The sequence below is a fragment of the Sinohyriopsis cumingii genome, chromosome 1 (genome assembly GCF_028554795.1).
Source record: "Sinohyriopsis cumingii isolate HCF-2022 chromosome 1, ASM2855479v2, whole genome shotgun sequence".
Classification (NCBI taxonomy): Eukaryota; Metazoa; Mollusca; class Bivalvia; order Unionida; family Unionidae; genus Sinohyriopsis; species Sinohyriopsis cumingii.
In genome coordinates, this window is record NC_142961.1 from 127,300,377 (window position 1) to 127,323,098 (window position 22,722).

At 36.8% G+C, this 22,722-nt stretch overlaps 1 protein-coding gene across 7 annotated transcripts in view; it reads right to left on the reverse strand.

The window, feature by feature from the left end:
* Positions 1–22,722, reverse strand: part of LOC149807837 (receptor-type tyrosine-protein phosphatase alpha-like) — a 156,587-nt gene that overhangs the window by 17,135 nt on the left and 116,730 nt on the right. For all 7 annotated transcript variants that reach the window (XM_089971307.1, XM_089971323.1, XM_089971326.1 and 4 more), the window contains 8 exons: positions 21,963–22,060; positions 21,077–21,196; positions 18,505–18,683; positions 7,833–7,968; positions 7,295–7,444; positions 5,152–5,251; positions 4,717–4,790; positions 3,889–4,020 (listed from right to left, as the gene is read on the reverse strand). In XM_089971307.1, coding sequence (XP_089827433.1) covers positions 3,889–4,020; positions 4,717–4,790; positions 5,152–5,251; positions 7,295–7,444; positions 7,833–7,968; positions 18,505–18,683; positions 21,077–21,196; positions 21,963–22,060 — 989 coding nt within the window. The remainder of the gene's footprint in view (positions 1–3,888; positions 4,021–4,716; positions 4,791–5,151; positions 5,252–7,294; positions 7,445–7,832; positions 7,969–18,504; positions 18,684–21,076; positions 21,197–21,962; positions 22,061–22,722) is intronic.

Genomic DNA, 22,722 nt, shown 5'->3' on the forward strand with positions numbered 1-22,722 from the left:
TGGCGACCATGGCCAACCACCACCATTTGTCGGCGAGGGTCCACATGATTGGTTGAGCGGGTTTGTGGACTATTATGAAGAAACCGATACTGATTACCGGGCACTTGATGAACAACTGCGCGAGGTTAAAAAATTAATCAGATTACAACCGGATAGAATTCAGTGTGAAATAATCCGCGAGGTGATTCCGGAAACGCCGTTAAATGAATTCTGGGAAACATGGAAACCAAACGATTTGATTGTAGCGAGTAGAAAGATAGTCAGAGACACACTTCAGCGGAGGTTGTTTGCGTTGCATAAGGAAAAGTTTCCAACGCGCCCAGTGCCGTTATGTTATAGACCCGCGGATACACGGCGACAGAACATTGAAGTTGAAATCCCGGGCCCGACGGCGTCAGGGACAAAAAAACAAATTCTCGTGCTGAATGATATCGTGCTCGTTGATATCAGCGTCGTCGAGGACGCGCTACGTGCTGATAAATCCCCGTGGACGCTAGGATACGCAACAACAATACATTCCTCGCAGGGACTAACCATCACGGACACAATTGTTTGGATGGTTGATAATCGCATCGAATGGTCGAATCTAGTTTATCTTGCAGTGTCCCGAGTACGGAGGATGAATCAGCTTCGAAGAATTGTTATTGACGGAGTCAGTGACGGAGTCACCAACGACAACGACATCATCGATGCAAGCGTCATTGATAGAAAACTCTCGGGTTACCGCCAACAGGATAAAAAAAACAGCGGCGTTTTGATATTGATGCCGAATTAATAATTGCGTTACGACAACAACAGAATAATCACTGCGCGAGTTGTAATTGTGTAATGCGTTGGCGTTATTCGGATAAAGACGCTCGCCAATTTACCGTGGACAGGATCGATAACAGTCTCGGTCATGTCAAAACCAATGTGAGGTTGACATGTCTTGAGTGTAATAGACGCAACGGCGCTAGTTAAGACCACGCGGGGGTAATTGAGTATCGTCAGGTATCACTTGTAGTTGCTCGCGTGTAAATCCGCGCTGAGGAGCAGTTGAATCCAGTCTATAGATCGGTGGTCTACCAGTTGATAGGGTTATCGTTGATATGTTATGTGTGGTAACACTCCAGATAGGATCAGTAGCTCTTTTTTTACCGCCTTCAAGCTCTCCTGCTTCATACAGATATCTCACGGTGACATCGCCGAGAATCGGCTTGGAAACGCTATCTATTTTTGATCTTCCGGGTATATATTTTTTTTTAATCGCGTCGCTGGGCTTCATGTTGATTGCTCGGGTAATCTCGTTATTTAACGCTGCAATTACGCCTGGCAACCTTTTGACCCATTCACGAGATCGTTTTTCTTGGATGAATTCCTTCGCGTATTGATATCCAAATAACCGTTCAGCAAGAGTCCGATTGAATCGTTCAACAATTGCCTGATCACGATGTAGCGCAGTATGACCTCGTCGTACCGCGACGCTATGATGTTTCAGCGTTGATAAAACAGCGCCGCGAAATTCACTACCAGGATCAACTTGTAGTAGATTTGGCCAGCGCAGAGGACCTCTTCGATAAATTCTTTCAAACGCAGCGGCTACTTCAGTTGCTGACTTTGTTTTTAACGGCTCCGCTTGTTTGTATCGACTCGCAACATCAACTACGGTTAGCGCGTATTTGTAACCGTTGTCATGCGGCAGAAATAGTATATCAGCCTGATGAACTTCATTAGGTACGCTGACATCAAAGCGCGAGAAGTTGATTTGTTTAGGCGGTGGTAGATAAATTTGCCATATAGCCTGTTTGGATAACCAATTAGCCGCAGTGGCCTTTGTTACCTTTGCAGCGCTTGCAAGCTTACCAATTGCGGCCTTCCCCTTCCAGTATCCTCTCGGAGAATAATAGATGGATTCCATATTGTTATTAATTACCAGCGCCCATCATTAATTTACCTTTCATAGCCGATTTTACCAACCATGAGGCCAATTTTTCTTTGACGGATTTATCAGGAATAGCATTTAACGCGTGAATTAATTTTACGTCCGCGATATGGCGCTGTTGCAGATCGCTACTTTTGTAAGCAACATCATGAGCATGACACGCCTTATCGATAGCATTTATTGGGTACTCACCGGGTTTGGGTTGATTTTGATCATCGAGTCTGATATCTAATCGTGTTCCGGGGCCACAGTAGCTATATCCTGGGAGGTGCTTTTCTCCTGGATACTTTGCCCACGGGGTTCCGGGGAGTTTTGATAACCTGGCTGCAATATCACCTCCTCGCTTTTTTTTAAAACATCCCCGGGTTTAATAGAAATAAATCTAAATTTCTTTGTACCGCATTGTGCACACTTACCAGTAAGCGCCGATCTGTTATTTCTTGTTGTAGCGGTTGTCATATCATTTGTGCCAGTACGTACTCTACACTTCACACAATATAGATCCATAATTTATGTATAAAGATATGAATATAATTGATTTTTCGGCGACTAAAACAAGAGAACCAGTTAAGCATGTTGCAGCGTTACCAAACTCGATCCGGATGATTATCATCGGACCATCTGGATCCGGCAAGACGCAATTGTTACTTAATTTAATAATGAGATGGATGAAGTGGGATAAGTTGTATTTGGTTGCTCCTAGCGTAGATGATCAACAATGCTACGAGGTGTTGAAAGATTTCAACGAGAATGCATCAGCGATCGCTAAAAAAAATGTCATCGAGTTTATTACAGATATCAATGATGCACCAGGTATTGATGATATTGATGGCGACGTTAACAATCTAGTCGTGTACGATGATGTTATGTTAGACAATCAAAAAAACCCAGCTAGGATATTTTCCAGAGGCAGGCATAAAAACACTGACGTGATATATGTCACTCAACGATACACTCAGATTCCAAAAGTAATCAGAGACAACTGCAATATTCTTACTGTATTCAACGGCGTTGATACACACACGCTACGAAATATTTGGCAGACATGGTGCGGCGGTGACATGGACTTTAATGTTTTTCGAAACTTTTTTAGTCATGCTCAGTCGACCCCACATGGATTCGTAACGATAAATTTACATGATCCTCGGACACGATATCGTATCGGACTTGACCAAATATTCGGTTAGTTGTAAATAATTTTCATTGTAAATAACCACTTAGCAGCAGAGGGGGCGATGACATCGACGCGGTCGTCGATGTGTTTACCGGACGCTGACGACGCTGGGGATCGGCGCGCAGAAGGTATTAATTAAACCAAATGACGATTGGACGATCCCCCGACGACGACGTCGTTTTTTTTTACCAGGCGCTGACGACACTAGATAGTTGAGTTGCAGAAAGTATTAATTAAGCCAAATGACGATTGGACAAAATGTCGGATTCGCCCCCTCTGCTGCTAATTAATACATAGCTGTGAGAAAGTATAGGTACTATTAACATATGTCTTACAAAATATAAATGCATCCATTTTAAGAGATTCTCTATTGTGTCCATTGACGGATGATAAGTAAAGTATAAGTCCCAGGTACAGGTTATAGCCTCGAATAATACATAGCATTGTTTGCAATCTCCGCGAAAGCACTGTGTGTCAAGCTTGTGCTATAATTTGGGAACATTGCCCACAAACAATTTCTTCTTCTAAGTCCCATTACTCTCCCGCAATGACATGTATGTATATTGCAAGTAACATTACAGAGACTACGAATTATGTTTTTCCATTGAAAAGGAATTTAAGTAATTTTAAAGGAATCAAATATATCCATGGAAACTCAGTGGGCCAGATTACTTTGTAGTAGACGTTTGTGTTGGCGTGCATTTATAATCTTAAGTGATGCTAAGTGGTCATTATGAGAAATTGATTTACACTTATTTACGTAGCAGAGGTTGCGCCTTGATTTCAGCATTACCTTCATTTCTGATAGCGTATTCAGCATCACAATAGAACCAACTTCAAACTGGTACACCATCCTCCAAAAGTCCACGATTGTGTTCTCAAGTGGTGTTTGGGTGATGATAAAGATGTTGTTCTCCTTGTAAGCCTGTATAATGTACGCATGATGTGATATATGTCCATCTTCCCACTTTTCTCATTCTCTTATATACATATATATATATATATATATATATATATATATATATATATATATATATATATATATATATATATATATATATATATATATACGATACACATAATGAGCTCAGTATTTATGCATAATTCTCTACGAATTATGATTCATTAGCTTTTTATTAGTTAATACCTATTGCCAACATGAACAGACTTTATGACACGAATCTATATGTATTAAACCAACATTAATTGGGGAAGTAAGGTAAGCATTATTATTGTTTTATCAAAATCAGGTGGAGTCAACACTTTTCCTATGTTATTGGTAGATGCATTTATCGGTCAGTTAAATGTGCTAATATATTATAGGTTTTAAATGACTTAGCAATTAAAGCTTTCGTGAAGCGTATATAGAAACTTTGTCATATTTTCAAATGATGTGTCATGCTTCTTCGGGATGTCGTTAGTAAAAATAATATCTAGTCAACCTAACGATCAATACAGTGATTAGCATATATTATGCATGCTTGGCAACCATTTAATAAGTTGCGGAATGCACACAAGTTTCTCTTATAAATAGTCAGTTCAAAAATGGAACACGATGTCATTTTGGGAAACCAATATGTCTGAAAACTATGATTTGGCACGATGAAAACAGATCACATACAGGTAGGAAGACAGCATTGATGTAAGAATCTCTCCCTTTGACGTAGACATTTAAAAACGGGCAATGGTTTTTGTCTGAAAAGGAAACAGTTCGAAATAAACTTCTTATATAATATATTTACAACCAAATATATACACATAACTTATTTCCAAATACAACACCTAAAAGTGTGTAAAATAGGACACAATATTGATAATGTCACATTTTGTAGAAAAGCCGGAATTCATTAGCACTGTAATCGATTTGCTGGAGAGGCTGGTTATGTACATCGATTATATAAAACAAATGAAAACAGCTTCCAAAAGTATGTCAATAGTGAACTTCTAATCTCATTTCTCAAAGAAAAGGATATTTAATTGTCATGAACATTTGATTCTTTTCCATAAAGTTATATGATATTGAAACTCTAGAACGAAACGCATGTTCCAATGATACCTGGCAAAATGTTTGAATATCTGTTTTTATGCCTATGTTCCACGTTCTTCGCGTTTGCATACACGTCTTCTTCTGGATCGGACACATACATGGGTAGCTTCTGCATATAAACAAAGATATTTAAATTTTAGATAACCTGAACATGCGGATATGCGATTAAGGCGTGGTGAGTTTATCAAAGAGATATTACAAAACCACTTCATGAGAAATGGTTTATTATGTTTTGTAAGCGATTCGCTGTTTCTACGGAGTGTATTATTCCTAAATACCTCATATGTCGCCATATAAATACAGGTACTGAGTGTTTATAGCACCAGTTTTGATTTATAGCGAGGGATGCACTTACAAATCATATAGTTCTGTTTTGATTTCCAGTAGACAATATACCGACTCTTTACTGAATTGATTGGTGTCAAATTTCGCTGAAGAAGTACACTTTTTAAGGGCTTTGAAATATAAAACAATATTTTAACGGACATAGGTGACACGTTTAGTTTACTAAATAGTGGGTTTTATTTAAATACAATACATCGAATATAGGGACGTTGACTGAATTAACGAAACCACATAAGCAATGACGGGTATATAAGTCTGCATAATGATCGTGTTTAATAAACTAGGAGTGTTTGAGATCATGAAAACGCGAGTAAGCTCAGATAAGACGTGTTCTTTGATATTTTATTATACAGTGGATTTATGCAAAATAATCGATTCAATAACATGAATCGTTATATTTATTATCGAAGAGGAATACTATTATGCTCGGAGATCTATTTGAATGCTGTGAACACAAAGTAGTTGTGCATTCTATTTTCCACAATTCTCAAAGCTCGTACGATTTCAGTTTTGTATTGCATATTAACAAGCAAGCAGAGAATCATGAGTTTCTTCTGAAATAGCATACAAAAGTCTTCACGTCATACACTAATGTCATGGAATAGAAAAGGTCAATGTATATAGTTGTAACTAAAGTGTCATCAACTTAACAAAGAGGTTGTGAACGGAATTGTAGTCCCGCGTCTGACACTAAAGGTAATTAACTGCTGATCACGACTGAACGCTCAAGTCTCGGTCAACAGACTGTGTTTGACATATATATGAACTTAATACATTTTGACAATGATATTCACAATACAAAGGTAATTATTTATTTCGGACTGAAGTACATAATGCATCGTTTTTAATTGACAGTATAAATACGGCGAATACCTCCCATTAATGTGCTAAGGATCAATGAGATATACAACATGAGTTACATTTTGAGATGGTGATATTCCGCTTGGAGTTATCTCCTATCAAAGGGAGGTAAACCGACGCTTGGAGTACAAAAGTCATTATAAAAACGGTACAAAATCATAATGGGTAATACGTCAAGCTCTCTGTGTTACGGTATACGTTCATAATTCACGAAATAGATTGTACAGGAGTTTATGATTTAAGATGTACAAAACCTCCTTAGCCCATACATCACCAGTCAACTAATTTCTTTAATGACTCGAGTCAAAATTTAATATAAATGCACCTTCCAGAAAATGGGAATTATATAGATAAACACGTTCCAAAAACCATCTCTTAATAAAATTATTCATCAACATGCACATCCGCTTTACATTACCCTACACTGTTTCCATCATTGATCGTACGGATCGCGTTTTTAATATAAATTACAATGATATCATCAATCATGTACAGATTTATGTTGTTTATTAATGAAAATATCCATAATGAAGACAAACAGATTCATAGCCAAATAAATTCCAAGTTTAAAAGTTTTAAAGTCGATTGGAAGAAAATGTCTCTATATTGTGTCATGTTTACAAATATGAATTGGATTTTTCAAAAAGTAAAGTATTTTGCAAAATAAGATAACCACAAAAAGCGATAACGTAAGAAGTTTGTATAATGAATAGCCAATGGGAACTATGTAAAAATTTTAATGAATAGAGTTTTATTGTCTTGAAAACATGGACTATTTTATGCTGTTAAAACTCATTAAATTACGTGGAAAAAGCTAAAACTTATAAAATGAGTTGTATGAACGTTTATATAGGACACATGATATTGATGTCGGTAATACGGCGTTCTAAACATGAAAATAATTATAACTTTGCTTAGTAAAAGTATTAAAGGTGTAATTATGTACTTTGAATTCATCATCCAACATTCGTTTTCTTGTCGTAATGTCTATTTCAAGTAGTTTCCTGTGAGTTTCTTGGAATTCACTAGTCGACACAGCCATAGTGGTACAAGTTAATGCTTCGAGGAGAACCTCGTGTAGAAAGATGTACTGTTCCTGAAAATTAAATGAAAATAAAGATCATCTGGTTCAAGTTTGTAGGACGTAAACACATTTCCTCCCTATGTACTTTTTTATATAACGTTTACTATGTATTAATTACACTGCATTTGCTGCACTAATCGCATACCTATATTACCTGTTACGTTCGTTGTAATGAAGTTGACGCAGCGACGTCAAACCAAGCTAAGTAGCTCTGCCCATCAGAGATTAAAATATATACAGTTTTCAGTGGTCGGTAGATACGTTTGTTTATCAACTCTGTGTATGTAATGTATGTAAAATTATGTAAAATCTCTCCTCTATAAAAATGCATTATTATTATTATCATTTTCATTGTCGTCAGAGTAGTCATCTTTATGATGTATATCATAATAATCCTCACAAGAGTCTGCACGAGGTTGACTCTCTGTTTCCTCATGGTCTCTACGCATTTCACCACATTGATGTAGCCCAGCTCCTCTGCCTGGTCAAGTAGGTAGTCAAGAGCCAGGAAGGTTCCTGTCCTACCGATTCCGGCACTGTTTATAAAGATAGTAAAGAAAAGTGAAAACAAGTATTTAAATGAAAGTAATACAATACAAATCTAATTACAATAAGAACGACCAAATGATGAACATATAAATTTCGAGCGAAATCAAATTCAATGATGATTTCATTATTCTACTTCATCAATCAGACAATTTATTTAAAAGCTACACCCAATTTTTATTAGACACATTGTTTATATTATTTAATGTCAATGGGGTTGTTATTTTCGTGACGATTCTATTGTAATACGTATACATAAAATCACATTTTCATAGGCTATTATTTCATTATTAATCACTGTCTTACAGATTCAAATCCAATGCAATGACCAATTTAGAAGTGAACTTAGATTATGCAATGTGTCGTTATGGAGCTTATGATTTATATATATATATATGGTGTGAATATTATTAAGAATCGATAAAACTATAATGGCTATAGGAATTTAACATTAAATCGCAGTAGTACAAATATGGGAATTTAACAGTGGCCTTCATTTTGGGTGCAACCAAGCTCACCCATTGATAAGCATGAAACACATTAAGACTAACACATGAATCTACAAACCAACACTCACATTCACTGACAAAAAATATAAATGACTAGCACTCTCTAGTAGTAAGGAACACCTGCGCCAAGTAACCAATGCTACATCTTTATGAGCAGCAACTCGTTACTAACCAGCACCAATGCCAACTAACCATTATGCAGTACTATTGGCCAGAAACGACATTTGACTCTCACAACACCAGCAAACCAAAACATAGTCTTCAAACCAGGTCCCACATATTTTGACCAACACCTACGCACACTAACAAATACACATTGTTATTGACCAGCACCTACCAGGACTGACAATTCGCCGACACCTCTTGTCTACAACATAATATTACTGATAAACAAATAAATCTAGTGATGTGTAAGTTTAGGATGCAAATTCTGGGGTACAGTAAAGAAGATTAAAACACCAAATATGAGTTAGACACTCACTATCGCAACCATAAACTCGCCATTTTAGAAATTAAACAGAGGAAATGAATTATCTTGGACATAATGCTGCCTAGAGTCCGTTGGACGCATGTATGCAATATAATTTAGTTGGCATCCGTTAATCTCGAGAGACGATGGAACTGCGCCCATGCGAGATGTCCCGGTTGGGGGTTGTGCAGCGTCTGCTGTGGCTAAGTAGTCCAATGCGGGACTGGCAGTCCCTGCTGCACTTGCTGCACTTGAAGGTTGTGTCAGGTGTTGGTTGAAGCTGTTTTTTCTTCCTCTGCGATCGTCTTTCATCAGCTAGCAAGCGTTGTTTGTCCTCTCCGGCTTTCAGACCAGTGATCAGGGCATGTCGCCAGCCTGATCTGTCTAGAGCGAGCTCTTCCCAGGTGTTGATATCAAGATCAAGGGCTTTCATGTCATGCTTACAGACATTCTTGAAGCGGGGATGTGGCCGTCCGATCGACCTTTTGCCAGAGGAGAGTTCCGAATAAAGAATGTCTCTGGGGATCCGTCCGTCAACCATCTGACGTACATGGCCCAGCCATCTGATGTGGCGTTGGCGGAGGAGTGCGATCATGCTGAGAATCTTGGCACGCTCAAGCACCTCGTTGATTGTTACACGATCACTCCAGGTGATCCCGAGTATGCGTCGGAGGCATCGCATGTGAAAGTCGCTCATTCCTTTCTCTTGTGAGGTGTATAGAGTCCAGGTTTCACTGGGGTACATGAGAGTGCTTAGCACGCAAGCACGGTACACAATGATCTTAGTGTTCATGGTCAGCATGCTGTTGTTCCACACTCTCTAAAACAACCTGGAGAGAGTTTTTGATGCCTTTCCGATCCGCTTGTTGAGCTCAGCATCAAGCGAGAGGTTGTTGGTGATGGTAGAGCCGATATTCATGAACTGACTCACCACCTCAAGTTCGTAGTTGTTGATGATGATGCTTGGGGGGTCCGCGTCCTGAACCTTCACGTTTGTTTTCTTTAGGCTTATGGTTAACCAAAACTCATCACATGTTTTAGCAAAGCGGGCCATCTGGCGCTGAAGCTCAGCTTCTGTGTGGGTGGCTAGAGCAGCATCGTCTGCGAAGAGCATGTCCCTGATGGTTACTTCACGCACTTTGCTCTTTGCCTTCAGTCGTGCCAGGTTGAACAGTCTGCCGTCTGATCGTGTGTGCAGGTAAGCAGGTAAATCCCTTCTGTGGACGTCCCAAAGGCGTGCTTGAGAAAGACAGCGAAGAAGATGCCGAAGAGCGTGGGGGCAAGGACACAGCTCTGTTTAACTCCACTGCGGATGTCAAAGGGGACAGGTGTTGAGCCATCGTACTGCACTGTGCCTTTCATGTCATCGTGGAAGGACTGGATCATGCTTAGCAGCTTTGGAGGACAACCAATTTTCGCCAGGATTGTAAAGAGTCCGTCTCTGCTGACCAGATTGAATGCATTGGTGAGGTCTATAAAGGCCAGGAAGAGGGGTCTGTGTTGCTCTCTGCATTTTTCCTGCAGTTGCCTGACAGAGAAGATTATGTGGATTGTGGACCTCTCTGTGCGGAACCCGCACTGCGACTCTGGGTAAACTCTGTCAACAAGCGTCTGCAGTCTATTCAGGATGACGCGTGCGAAAACGTTACCCACGATGTTGAGAAGTGATATGCCCCTGTAGTTGTTGCAGTCGCTTCTGTCGCCATTGATCTTGTAAAGGGTTATGATGTTAGCATCTCTAGTGCCCTGAGGCACTGCCCCCTCGTCCCAGCACTGGCAAAGGAGGTCGTGCAGGTGTGTGAGCAGCACGCTACATCCACACTTGATGAGTTCTGCTGTGATGCCATCCTTTACTGGGGCTTTACCTAGGGACAGTTTCTCTAAGGCCTTCTTTAGTCCGTCTACTGTAGGTTTCTCGTCCAGTTCGGCCATGAGAGGGATTTTTTCAATGGCGTTGATGGCATCATTGTTCACGTAGTTCTCTATGGAGTACAGTTCGGAGTAGTATTCCACCCAAAGCTCCATCTGCTTGCCCTTGCAGAGGATGATATCGCCTGTGGCAGACTTCAGTGGTGCTGACAGTTTCTTCGTGGGACCCATTGCTTTCTTTATGCCATCGTACATGCCTCTGATGTTTCCAATATCTGCTGCTGACTGGATAATCTGACAGAGCTGAAGCCAGTATTCATTGGCATACTGCCGTGCTAATCTCTGCACTTTGCTTCTGGTATACCTGTATGCCTGTAGTGTCTTCTGACAAGGGGACCGCTTGTATTGCAGATGAGCACTGCGACGCTCTTCCATGGCTGGCATGAGTGTGGCAGAGTTAGCCTCAAACCAGTCATTGTCCTTTGATTGCTTCTTACCAAAGATCCGTGTGGCTGTGCTGTATACAGTCTTTCTGATGTGATCCCATCATTCTTTGGCATTGCCGTTGGGGGGTTCTGAGTCAAACGTCTTGGAAAGACCATAGGTGAATTCTTCAGCCTTGTCTGGATATGATGTCTTGCTCACATCAATGCGTGGTTGACCCTCTTGCCTAGAGCGCTGGATCTTCTTTGGCTGAAGCTTCATTTTGCAGCACACCAGCGAGTGGTCGGTGTCGCAGTCAGCACTGTGGAAGGTACGGGTAAGAAGCACACCCTTCATGGCTGACCGTCTTGTAATGATCAAGTCCAGCTGGTGCCAGTGTTTAGACCGGAGATGCCTCTAAGACAATTTTTGCTGTGGCTTTGTCTGAAAGAATTAATTGGTGATGCTGAATTCGTGGTACGAGCACATCTCTAGAAGGCGCTGCCCATTCTCATTCATCTTCCCAACGCCAAACTTGCCAAGACAGGAGGGCCAAGAGACATGATCGGCACCCACCCTAGCATTGAAGTCGCCCAACAAAATCAAGTTCTCTTCCTTCGGAAATTTGTCGATGAGCGAGCTTAACTCATCATAAAACTCATCCTTGTATATGTGGAGGATCTTAGTATGGGAGCGTAAACACTGATCAGGATGACAGGCCCGTTTGTGGTGTGGAGGCGGAGGGATAGCAGTCTTCCATTTCCTTGTTGGCAGCTTTCGATCATTCCCAGCAGAGTGTTCCTGATAGCAAATCCAACACCAAACTCTCTGGCTTCATCTGCACTATTTCCTTGCCAGAATATTTTGTAGTTCTTTTTTCTGGGGGACCCAGAATCTGGTAGTCGTGTCTCCTATAGTGAGGCAATGTCGACCTGGAGCCTTGCAAGTTCGTCGTCACTGATTGTCTGGAGATCATCTGAAAGCCCAGTCAGCATGGTCCGGACATTCCATGTAGCTATCTTGAGGATTGAAGTCTTCTTTTTTATTTTTATTTTGTTATTTCTTGGTGCAGTAATTGCAGTCCGCTGGTCAGGTACTGGCTTACTTTAAGATTTACGCACCTAGCAAGGCAGGCGAACTGTGGCGGGACGGCACCTTATTGCCTGAGGGGCTGCCCAGTTTGAGGCGGTCGGTAGCTGTCCAGTGAAACATGTTGGTCTCTCCCACCGTTAGAAGCAGCCCCTGCCGTCTGGCTCTACGCCAATCGAGCATTGACTTATAACCGGTAAACTGCTCCTTCCCGTGTTGTGTAGACGCTATGGAGCGAAGTTGGAGTGTCCTCTCCAGGGCGCAAGCCTGAGCAGGGTGATATGGAGAATCAACTGTTGCCCATGCAGTTGATCACCCCTTTCCACGCAGCTGATGGATCCAAGGGAAAGGACAAACCGATACGTCATGGCACCAGCTGCGTCGCAGGAGTTACCGAGATGACACATGCAATATAGTATAACAAATATTATCTTAGCGTAAATTTGCGATTTGTTGTACTGATGAGATAAGTTGCATAATCAGTGGAACCAACCCATAATATCATTATAATTGACATGACTAAAAGTAACGCTGATGGATTGTCTTGCAAGATAAGGGATGGGTCTAACGAAATGCTGAAAATATGAAACTTTCACGGGATCTAACGCAAACTACAAATTAACCCCTGTAAAGTTGGTTTTCAATTTCCAAAACTATTTAAGGCTTTAGCTGAGATTATAAAATGTCCGGATAAACTACAAAGATTTTGTTGTTAACTTTAGAATAAGGTCAAGCACCTAAGGATCACCCATTACCTACATTGGCTAACCATCATTTACAGGAACAGACAAACAATTATGTGATAGTCACTAAATGCACATATTTACATTTCATAATTCAACCTTGAAACAAGACAGATGTGTAGCACTTTGCTTTATACAAGTCTAGTCTGAAAGAGTTGCGTTGTGCCAGTTGTGTGTTTCGAAGGTAGGCGTTGTTGGTGCTTTATACATCTCAAAAATGATTTGAAGCTAAAGAGAGTATTGCCAATTGTTGCCTAATCAAACTTTGCAACACACACCGCGATTACAAACAGCGAATCAACATCTCAATAAAGAATTTCAAATTGATCTGAACATTCATTATTGCACCACTAAAGTTCTTGAAATCAAGGCTAGTGTGACGGAGCATTTCAAAGAACCGTGCCAAAATAAGTATGTGGAAATAAGTCTGCTTGCAAAATTACATGGTAACATATCTGGTCACAACCAACAATCGGTACCATTTTTGCAGGATCGGGTGTGTTTCATGAAGAAGCGTTACCCAAGACGAAATGACAATGTATGGACTAGTGTGTCACAGAATGAGGCAAAGAAATAACTTGCTTTTGTCTTAAAACTATCCGACTATTTATCGCTGTACATGCGTACAACGTTATCTAGGGTAAATGTGATTTTCCAGGTAAGCGACTGTATTAACATGTACCTGGCCACAGAGATTACTTGTGTCGAGGTAACATGACTAACATGATATGCACGGGTATTCTACCTGACTTTTACTCACTCTCCTATGGATTTAAGTAGGACCAATTTCTAAAACCACACTGGTCGGTTTTGGATCACGCCAAGGAGTGTACGCTCTTCATTGTTCTCCAGCCACAGGGTTAAGTGTTACATTTACGTTTTCATTTAATATGCAAAGCTTATCCGGTTTGTAATGTCTTATCGCGTAATAATGCATGTATTACAACGTAGATTTAAAGCATTGAATTACAAGTCATTGTTAGAGGTTAAAGTATTATCATACATCTAGAAATTATACAGAAACTATCATTATGACCAATTTAGTTTTAATGTAGCTGACTGTGTTTGTAGCTTATTCTGACTGTGATGTTGGCTGACTGTTATTGTAGCTGACTGTTATTGTAGCTGATTGTGACTGTCGCTGTGATTGTGTCTGTCGCTGTGAAGTGTGATTGTCAATGTGACTGTGAATATGACTAGAGCGGTCTGAAGTTGTCCAAAACCGTCTAAAGTTGCTTAGAGCTATCTGGAGTTTCTAGAACATTTAATGCTACGTGCTGTCGATACCTATGTATGTATGCAAGTATGTATGTGCCACGGACGTAGACGTAGCAAATTGAGAAAAGTGCTGTATACTGCCTGTACGTGTAACGTATGACTGTACTCGTGGTGGATTCATAAAGGGTGCAAGCGGTCGATAATAGTGTTGACAACCCAAGGAATCGTGCGACAGTACAAGGGGTCTAGAAGCATACGTTTGGATCAAATTGTTGTTCCATTGCTTTTATTATATCTATTGATTATTTTGAATATTCGTTATGTTCATAAGGTTATTTTGAATCTTCGTTGTGTTCTTAAGATTATTTAGAAACTTACTGAATTCATATTCGAGATTATGTGAATCTCTTATTGTGTAAAATACTGTTTGAAGCGTATGTGCAGTGCATGAGTTTCTTGGATATGTAATTCATATTAATTTAATATTTTTGGTTTATTTTCGATGTGTGAATGTTGTGTAGAGTGATTTGAGTAAATCGTATGTTGAGAGCGTGAGAGAATCATTGTATTTTTACATCATATATTTTTCTTTATTAATTCATTCATAAATTTCCATCTTTCTCACACTGTGTTTGTCTTATTCATTTAGTCCAAAGACCCACTCGGTTTTTATTTTGCGACATAGTATTTGAATTTGTAGACATCCTCAGGAGACGGATGGCAAATGCGGCAGGTTGGATTCACAGAATTGTTAGCGAACTGCTAGATTATTACTTTCTTACATACAACGATTTCGTGGACGACACTTACCTCTAAGTGAATTTGAAGTTATTATGAGAAACTAATGAAAAACAACCAACCATTTGCACGAGCATAAATGTGTCCTCAAGAAAGATAAAGACATTTCCAATATTGAAAACGTCTTTTATCAAAGAGGACTTAAAGAGGGCATTTATTAAATGCGTGCGGTCATTGCACAATGGAAGATATCAACGCAGTTTCGATACTTGAAACTATCCATTAGATATCATTGACCATAACAATAATACGAATCAATGATGTCATTAAATGTGACATCACCATTTTCAATGTTATATCTCCAAGGTTCCTATACACAAATACAGCTGAAAGAATAGTTTGGTGGGTGGGGGGCGCAAATATTACATTTTAATAACTGTATGGATACATCGCATGTAAATCATATGGATATTTTAGGCATTACAACGATATCATGATCACATTGTGTGCGTATGTTTTCATTCATTAACTTTATAATATGGGAACCTTTATTGATTGAGCCAATTCAGATGATATAATTGTGACTATTATCATTCAACTGCTGTATTGGAATTGATCAGGTAAACTAATTTTATTGAAGACGGTTGGATTATGCTATCCACAAAAAAATTTAATTGGTCAAATACAATATAAAACGTATAATAGGACATGTAAGGGGACAGTATCTCAGAATAAAAAAAAACGCAATCGTAGTAAAAATAAAGTAAATTAAAACTTTTAACTTATATGAATGATATATTGCATAACATCGTTTAGTCTCCCTTGTTTCTCTTCGTTTATCGTGTTCATCAATAGTACCACGTAGCCAACATAGCTATCGCAATTCTGAAGAGATGCATTAATTACAATGCAGTTATTGCACCTTTATGGGTTTTTTTGGTGTTCTTTCCTATTCCAATGTTTACGGCTCTTGTCATATCATACTGGCATTTCATCTTTTTAAAGATTGGCCAGCAGTGATTACCAACATCATTTAAAAAAGCCTCTACCATTTGATATATTTGAGCCTTCTTCTGTGAGCTGTATGAACATCACTGCAAGCACATTTACTAAATAAATATGTTCCAGGTAGGATGAAATGAGAGATTGACCGTACAAATGTAATTATCTTAAATGAAATTTGTTTCAAATGTTTCTTGATTTGAATATAATCCATTGTTTCCAACTCCTTGTCAGTTAAACGTTTATTCGTTTTCTCTTTTAACATGTTCCCTTTGCGATAATGACAGTCAGTTCGTGTTTGTAGTTCCATTCAAACTGTAGTCCGGTTACCTTTTTCATTCTTGTCAACGAAAAATAAGCTTCACATTACATATCCATTATTATCACATTATGATCATGACGGAAGGCGGGCAAGATTTTAGAAATATATTTGCATATTTTTATAACGACCATAATAATACTGAGGAATAAATTAGTTGAAGTTCCTGTAGCTTATTGTAATTTTATACTGTGGATACGAAAACTGAAGACAAAAAATAGGTAAATGTTAGATAAAGCCATATAAATTATAACCTAGTTTTAACATTGATGACACATTTACCAAAATATCTAGTCTTATAAAAACATAAATATAAAACATTATCATCTTACGAAATTACAAATTCAACAGTAATTTCTAAAATAGGTCCACCCAATATAATATTATAAAAAAAAACTATATAAGTAAAGAAAGGGTGGAATTAGTAGTGAGTCCATAATTACTCGAGGATATAACATTTATATCACAAATTGTTTTCTTACGTGCATATATTTACATCAACCAGTAGAAACTATTGTAAGCATATAAAAAGATTTATCAAACAAATGATAAATTAAGTTATGGAAAAAGTTTGCATGACAATAAACTAATTGACTTATGCATTAACAAAATCCAATAATGACTGATTGAAATAATTGCTGAATTGGGCAAGGTTTTATTGAGTGGTCGTCTTGTAAAATAGCTACAAATATGCGTTGAGTACATCTACAACAACAAACACGGATTAGAAATCGTAGAAATCTGCAGTAGTTGCCACCTCATAAATATAGGTCTTTGCAGTGTATTTTGAACATTAAGAGGAAAAGATAAAACAAAACGACAATGCAGTTAAGAAAGATATGAATATATATGAAATATAAATTAGAACCGTCAAATTGAATAAGTTAAAATTTTCAGGTCAGGGCTAGTTGAATATATCGAAACGTATACAATATTAACGAGTTAGCACCATATAAATACATTATAAAAAATGATTGTAAAGTCTACTTCGAGAAATTGTACGGGCAAGAATTGAAAAGAAAATTGCAACAAGTGTAGCCATTATTGCAACTGTTGGTCTTTTGCAACTTATCTAATTTTATGGATAGTAAATTTGATAAATACAATTGTTTTTCTCACTCCTTTAACACTTGCTTCTGTATTACGTGCTTCTGCTCCTCCTGTTTTTACGTGTCTTCCACCTGTACTAATTTCACATGTTCTATCGACTTATCTTTACATAATATCACAGTCTTCACAGGTTTTGTTAATGATTGGCTTCAAGCATCAAAATAATTATTGCATATATGTGATCGTTGTGTAATGAAATTGATTTTGAATGCAACTATATATGTTGATTCGTTTTATCAATCCTTCCATGAGCGAGCTATACTATTTTCTCGCTCAGATTAGTGGTGTAGATTTGGATAGGAATTTGAAACCTGCTTTCGAGACAAACATTAAAGGCATGACATAGAAACATTCTTAAAAATATAAATGATCCTTTGTTCCTTTGATTTCTTTTTTTTCAATCAATTAATTTGTTCCTTTTATCCCTTTCATTTTCTAAGTCATATCCAAATACAATGTCATTATCTGTGTAGCTTAAATCATATTGTAGAATTTGCGTATTTAAGTATGCAGTTTAAAGCAGTCATATACAACTATCTTAAGCTATTTTTATTGCAAAACTGTTACTAATTTTAATAAGTATAATAATTAATAAGCCACATAATTTATATCACTTTGAATGGTGCACACAATCTTATCTTTTTTGTTTTTATCTGATTCCCGGTCATAGTTTCCAAAACTTAATAAACCAAATAATATTTTTTGCTGAATCACACGAATAATGAGAAATCTGAGAAGTAATGTTCTGTTGTAAACATTTTCACCTAATGCACGTCATTTAGAAATCATATATGATCAAATGCTTAAGTTAATTTTGGAATATATTCAATTGTCAAACAGGTTCTATCTAGCAAATACTTATGTACATCTTGGTACTATGCATGGCGCCACCAATAAGTTAATTTATATGTATATGATATTGATCTTCTATACAAACCATACAGTCACTCCAAGCAACCGAACATTCAGCCAAGCACCAAGCGTGCAAACAAGCAACAATTAAGCTAAACATGAAAATGGGAATTAAAAGTACATACCTGCAATGAACTATCATCGGTCCTTCGGCTTGTTGTTTTGTATTTGCAGCACGAATCTTCTGACGGAAATGAACCAATGATGATGCAAACCTCGGTACACCCCTGTCTGGCCAGGCAGTGAAGTGGAATTGACTGATTTGATGTGCTTCAGATTTACCTCCTTTTGATTTTCCATTTGTCTAAATGTAGACATTGATAATTATTCTAAGGTTTGCATAATGTCATAATGTAATCATATCCATTCATAATAAGCAATGAGACATCTGAAATTTAATATTTTGTTTATGGCACTACCTAATTAGTGACTCATTGATAATACTGTTATTTGTATGGAGTTATACATTTGTCAGTTTTGGCGTTAACGATAATCAAGGGCAAAAAAAAAACTAGAACATTACGTTTCTCATTAAAATTTATTTATTTAATTTATTTAAGCTCAACAACTTAAACCACAGAGTATGAGCCGCTAAAGAATATATATATGTTAGTTCATTGTTTGCACCATTTGTACAGTCCTTAAAACTATCATGTCACTGACGTTAGATCTTGTTTTCAAACCTTGAATACGTGGTGTAAATTAATAACTATGGTTTAACTAAAATACATTTATTTTGTGATTTACTAATCAATATGAGACAAACCTAATTTAAGTTAATCCTTCTATCTGTAATGGACATGTTTCAGATTATTATTATGAAGCTTTTTTTAAAGTAATTTGTTTATCAGAATGTACGATTGAAGAAATTCTTATGTTAGGTGTTTAGGCTCGAATAGACAGTTACACAGGAAAGGGTGAACACAAGAAGATTTGAAAAATAATACAATTTATTTCCTGGAAAAATGCTGTACAAATGGATGAAAAAAGATGAAATTAGAGTTTTAAGAATTAAATCCAAATGTAATCCAAGAATAATCCAAGAATACGATTTTAGAAGTTCTAATACTAAACTATTCTAATGATTTCAACTGTACAAATGGATGTTGGTTATTTATTTTACTTTTTAACGTTTGTAGTATTGAATATTTAATTATTTGCTCTGTTCTGTTTTAGTATCGTAATTTCATTATTTTGTTTGTTTCGTTGTAGGTTTTAGCCGGTTTTTTTTTGTCTTGTGTTAGTTTGTTCCGTATCGTTAACTCCATATATATATATATACATACATATATATATATATATATATATATATATATATATATATATATATATATATATATATATATGGATTTTCAATAGGTATGATGTTATGATTATCGGCTGTGTCTCTTCAGGTGTGAAATCACGTATCGTTCATTATTGGTATGGTAGTTGCACACTTCAAAGCATAGTTTTATACCAATTATTGGTGAATAGGAATGGTTTCTCAATATATATCAAGAAGGAAAATCTTCTGTATGTTAATGTGTTCCTAATTTACAGTCATATACATGTCATTAAAGTAGATTAATCAACAAATGTATTTAAGTTTTGAAGCTGGAGCAAGAGCGGAAGGGTCATTTTATAATTGATAAAATTAGTCATTATGTAGGTATAGAAAGTTGATTTGTTGCTCTAAAGAAAATAGTAGAAACGGTGTTAGTAACTAACACAAGTGTAGTAACACTGAGTGGAAACGGTACTCAAACTCAACCAAAATTGTAATCTTATCATAAAAGTAACAACACGCTGATTTGGTAATTATTAAACTGATTCTTGTTTCCTATCAGTGATAATTGTACATTGTTTACTTAGTTGGATTGCAGTGTTGAGAACCATGCGAGATTGTCCTAAAACGAGGTAATACTGCTAGAACAGACAAGTAAACATAATTACTAATTGATAAATACATGACTTAAGTTTGTAGAATGTCTGTATATGCATGCTTTCAATCTTTATTATAACATCAGGCTGTAATTAGAAATGATTAGAAAGTACTAATAAGCACTTCTTGGTATTACCTACAGGTTGTATGCCATTATAATTCAATATTCACTAGACACAATACAATACACGATATGTAATTTAATCAAGAGTCAATCTGCTACTACTAATTTGATACTGATATGTTAAGGATATATTAAATCAATATAATGATCTCCTTTACTTAGATATAACAGTTTGCATGTAATAGCCATGTACAAATCATTTCTACTTTGGGTTTGATTAGAACAATACAATAACTTTACGACATCGTTTAAAATATGTTGATAACAACATGAAACAAGATATATAATTGAAATAGACTTTGAAAAACCAAATATCTTCATGATGTATTCAAATAAAATCTCCTGTAGACAGAACATTTTTTACCACACAATTTAACAAGTAATCAACACAATGTCATTGATGAAAAACTTGGATCCGTTTGTTGTGTAACCGTACGTTGGCATTTATGTTGTAACCTGTCTAATTGACAGTCTATAAGACAGTTAGATGCGTCAGCTGCGGGCAAGTGGAACATAATACACACTTTTTGCCGAAACGGATTTGCCAAAATTGAAATGGTTAAAAGAACACACGTAACTTTTCTTCGGATATATTACTATTGGATTATGTGATGATGATGTAGGGTGTCAGACCAATAAAACAGTGTACCTTTCCTATAGATAGCGTCCGTATTGTGAAGTCCGAAAACGTTTCACAATGAATTAGTCTGATGACAATATCTCCATATTCCACAGAACCCTCATCCGGCCAATATTGTTCACACTTGTGCTGAAAACGTGTAAATTAAGAGTAAACATCTTGTATCATAGAACTATAACATACAATACACGTATCTTATCAATATGGTCTGGATTATTCTTAATGTACATAATGATTATCTTTAGTTCGTGTAGTACATGTCACGTGTTAACTTCAAAATGTAAAACTGAAGAAGAACCACGATTAAAGTGATTCTAAACCAATATAAAATATTATAATGATTAAACAAACAAAACTAATAGTAGTCATTGTAATAGAAGGCGGAGCAACAGCAAAATGTACTGGTTGTAGTAGCAAATGCACTAGTAGAGGTCCTGCATTTTACTACTCAGATACGATTTTAATATATGTAAATAAAATAATCACATAAAATGGCAGAGATAATGTAGAGAAATTAAAAATACTTTTTTTCAACAATAAACTGAATCAAAGGGTAATATACTAATGCATATCTATATTTGCTATTAGATAAAGGTGGATGCATTATTCTTTAGTTACCTACTTAAAACAAAAACAAATTATTTGCTTCAAGGTTTGTTAATTAGATTTGTCTTCTTATTCTGGCAAACAAAATAAGTATGATGTTAGACTGGCAATAATAGAGAGCATTTGCAAATGTTGAAATGAATATATCAACCGCAGTATACTCTCTATTATTCTCAACCCTTTGATTGTCTTTATGATGCTATGTACACATAATGATATTTTCATATTGTAAGGTTGTCAAAATATCGAATTATAACTTTTTAATTCAGACTATAATAGCTGAATTTACCTTTCCCTCTTCCGTGAGATTAGTGAGCATGACAATTGTGTTGCATTTAGTCTGCCAAATCATTCTCCAGAAATCATTCAAAATTCCCTTCGTTGGACCTATCCACATTGTTAAATAGAAGTTGAATTTCCATTAGTAATGAGGTGAGGAAATTACATCCTGTATTATAAACGAAAACCATTGACAGTTCCATAAAACAGTAAAACATTTACACACAGGTATAAAACATTGCAAAATAAACAGGAGACCTCAATGGGTTTGATATCGCAGATTGTAGTATATGATAGATATAAGTAGGAGAAGGAAGGTCTAAATATTTTGGGATCACTTTTAAATATGGCACTGAGCGCAATGCCTAATACTGTTAAATATAAACGAAACATAATGCAGTCTGCTCACATCATGCAGAAAGTCTGGAATTGTTACGATTTTGTTCGTGTGATTTAATTAATTTCCTGTGACGAATACTTTTTAATTGGACGATCTTGATATTTGGGTTAATAACGGTAAAATAATTTGATGAAAAGCATCCTGGATTATTGTTGTATTCTATCAAAACGACAATATATATGTGTGTCTGAATAATTACATTCAATATATCAAAGGCCACAAAATAATAATATAAACAAATCTATTTTCAGAAAAGATCACATAGTGGCAGTAACGTTATTAGGCATATGTTTTATTCAAATCGCTTCTGCTGGGCATGATAATACCATATGTTTTATAAAAAAAAATATATAACATCAATTCACTATGT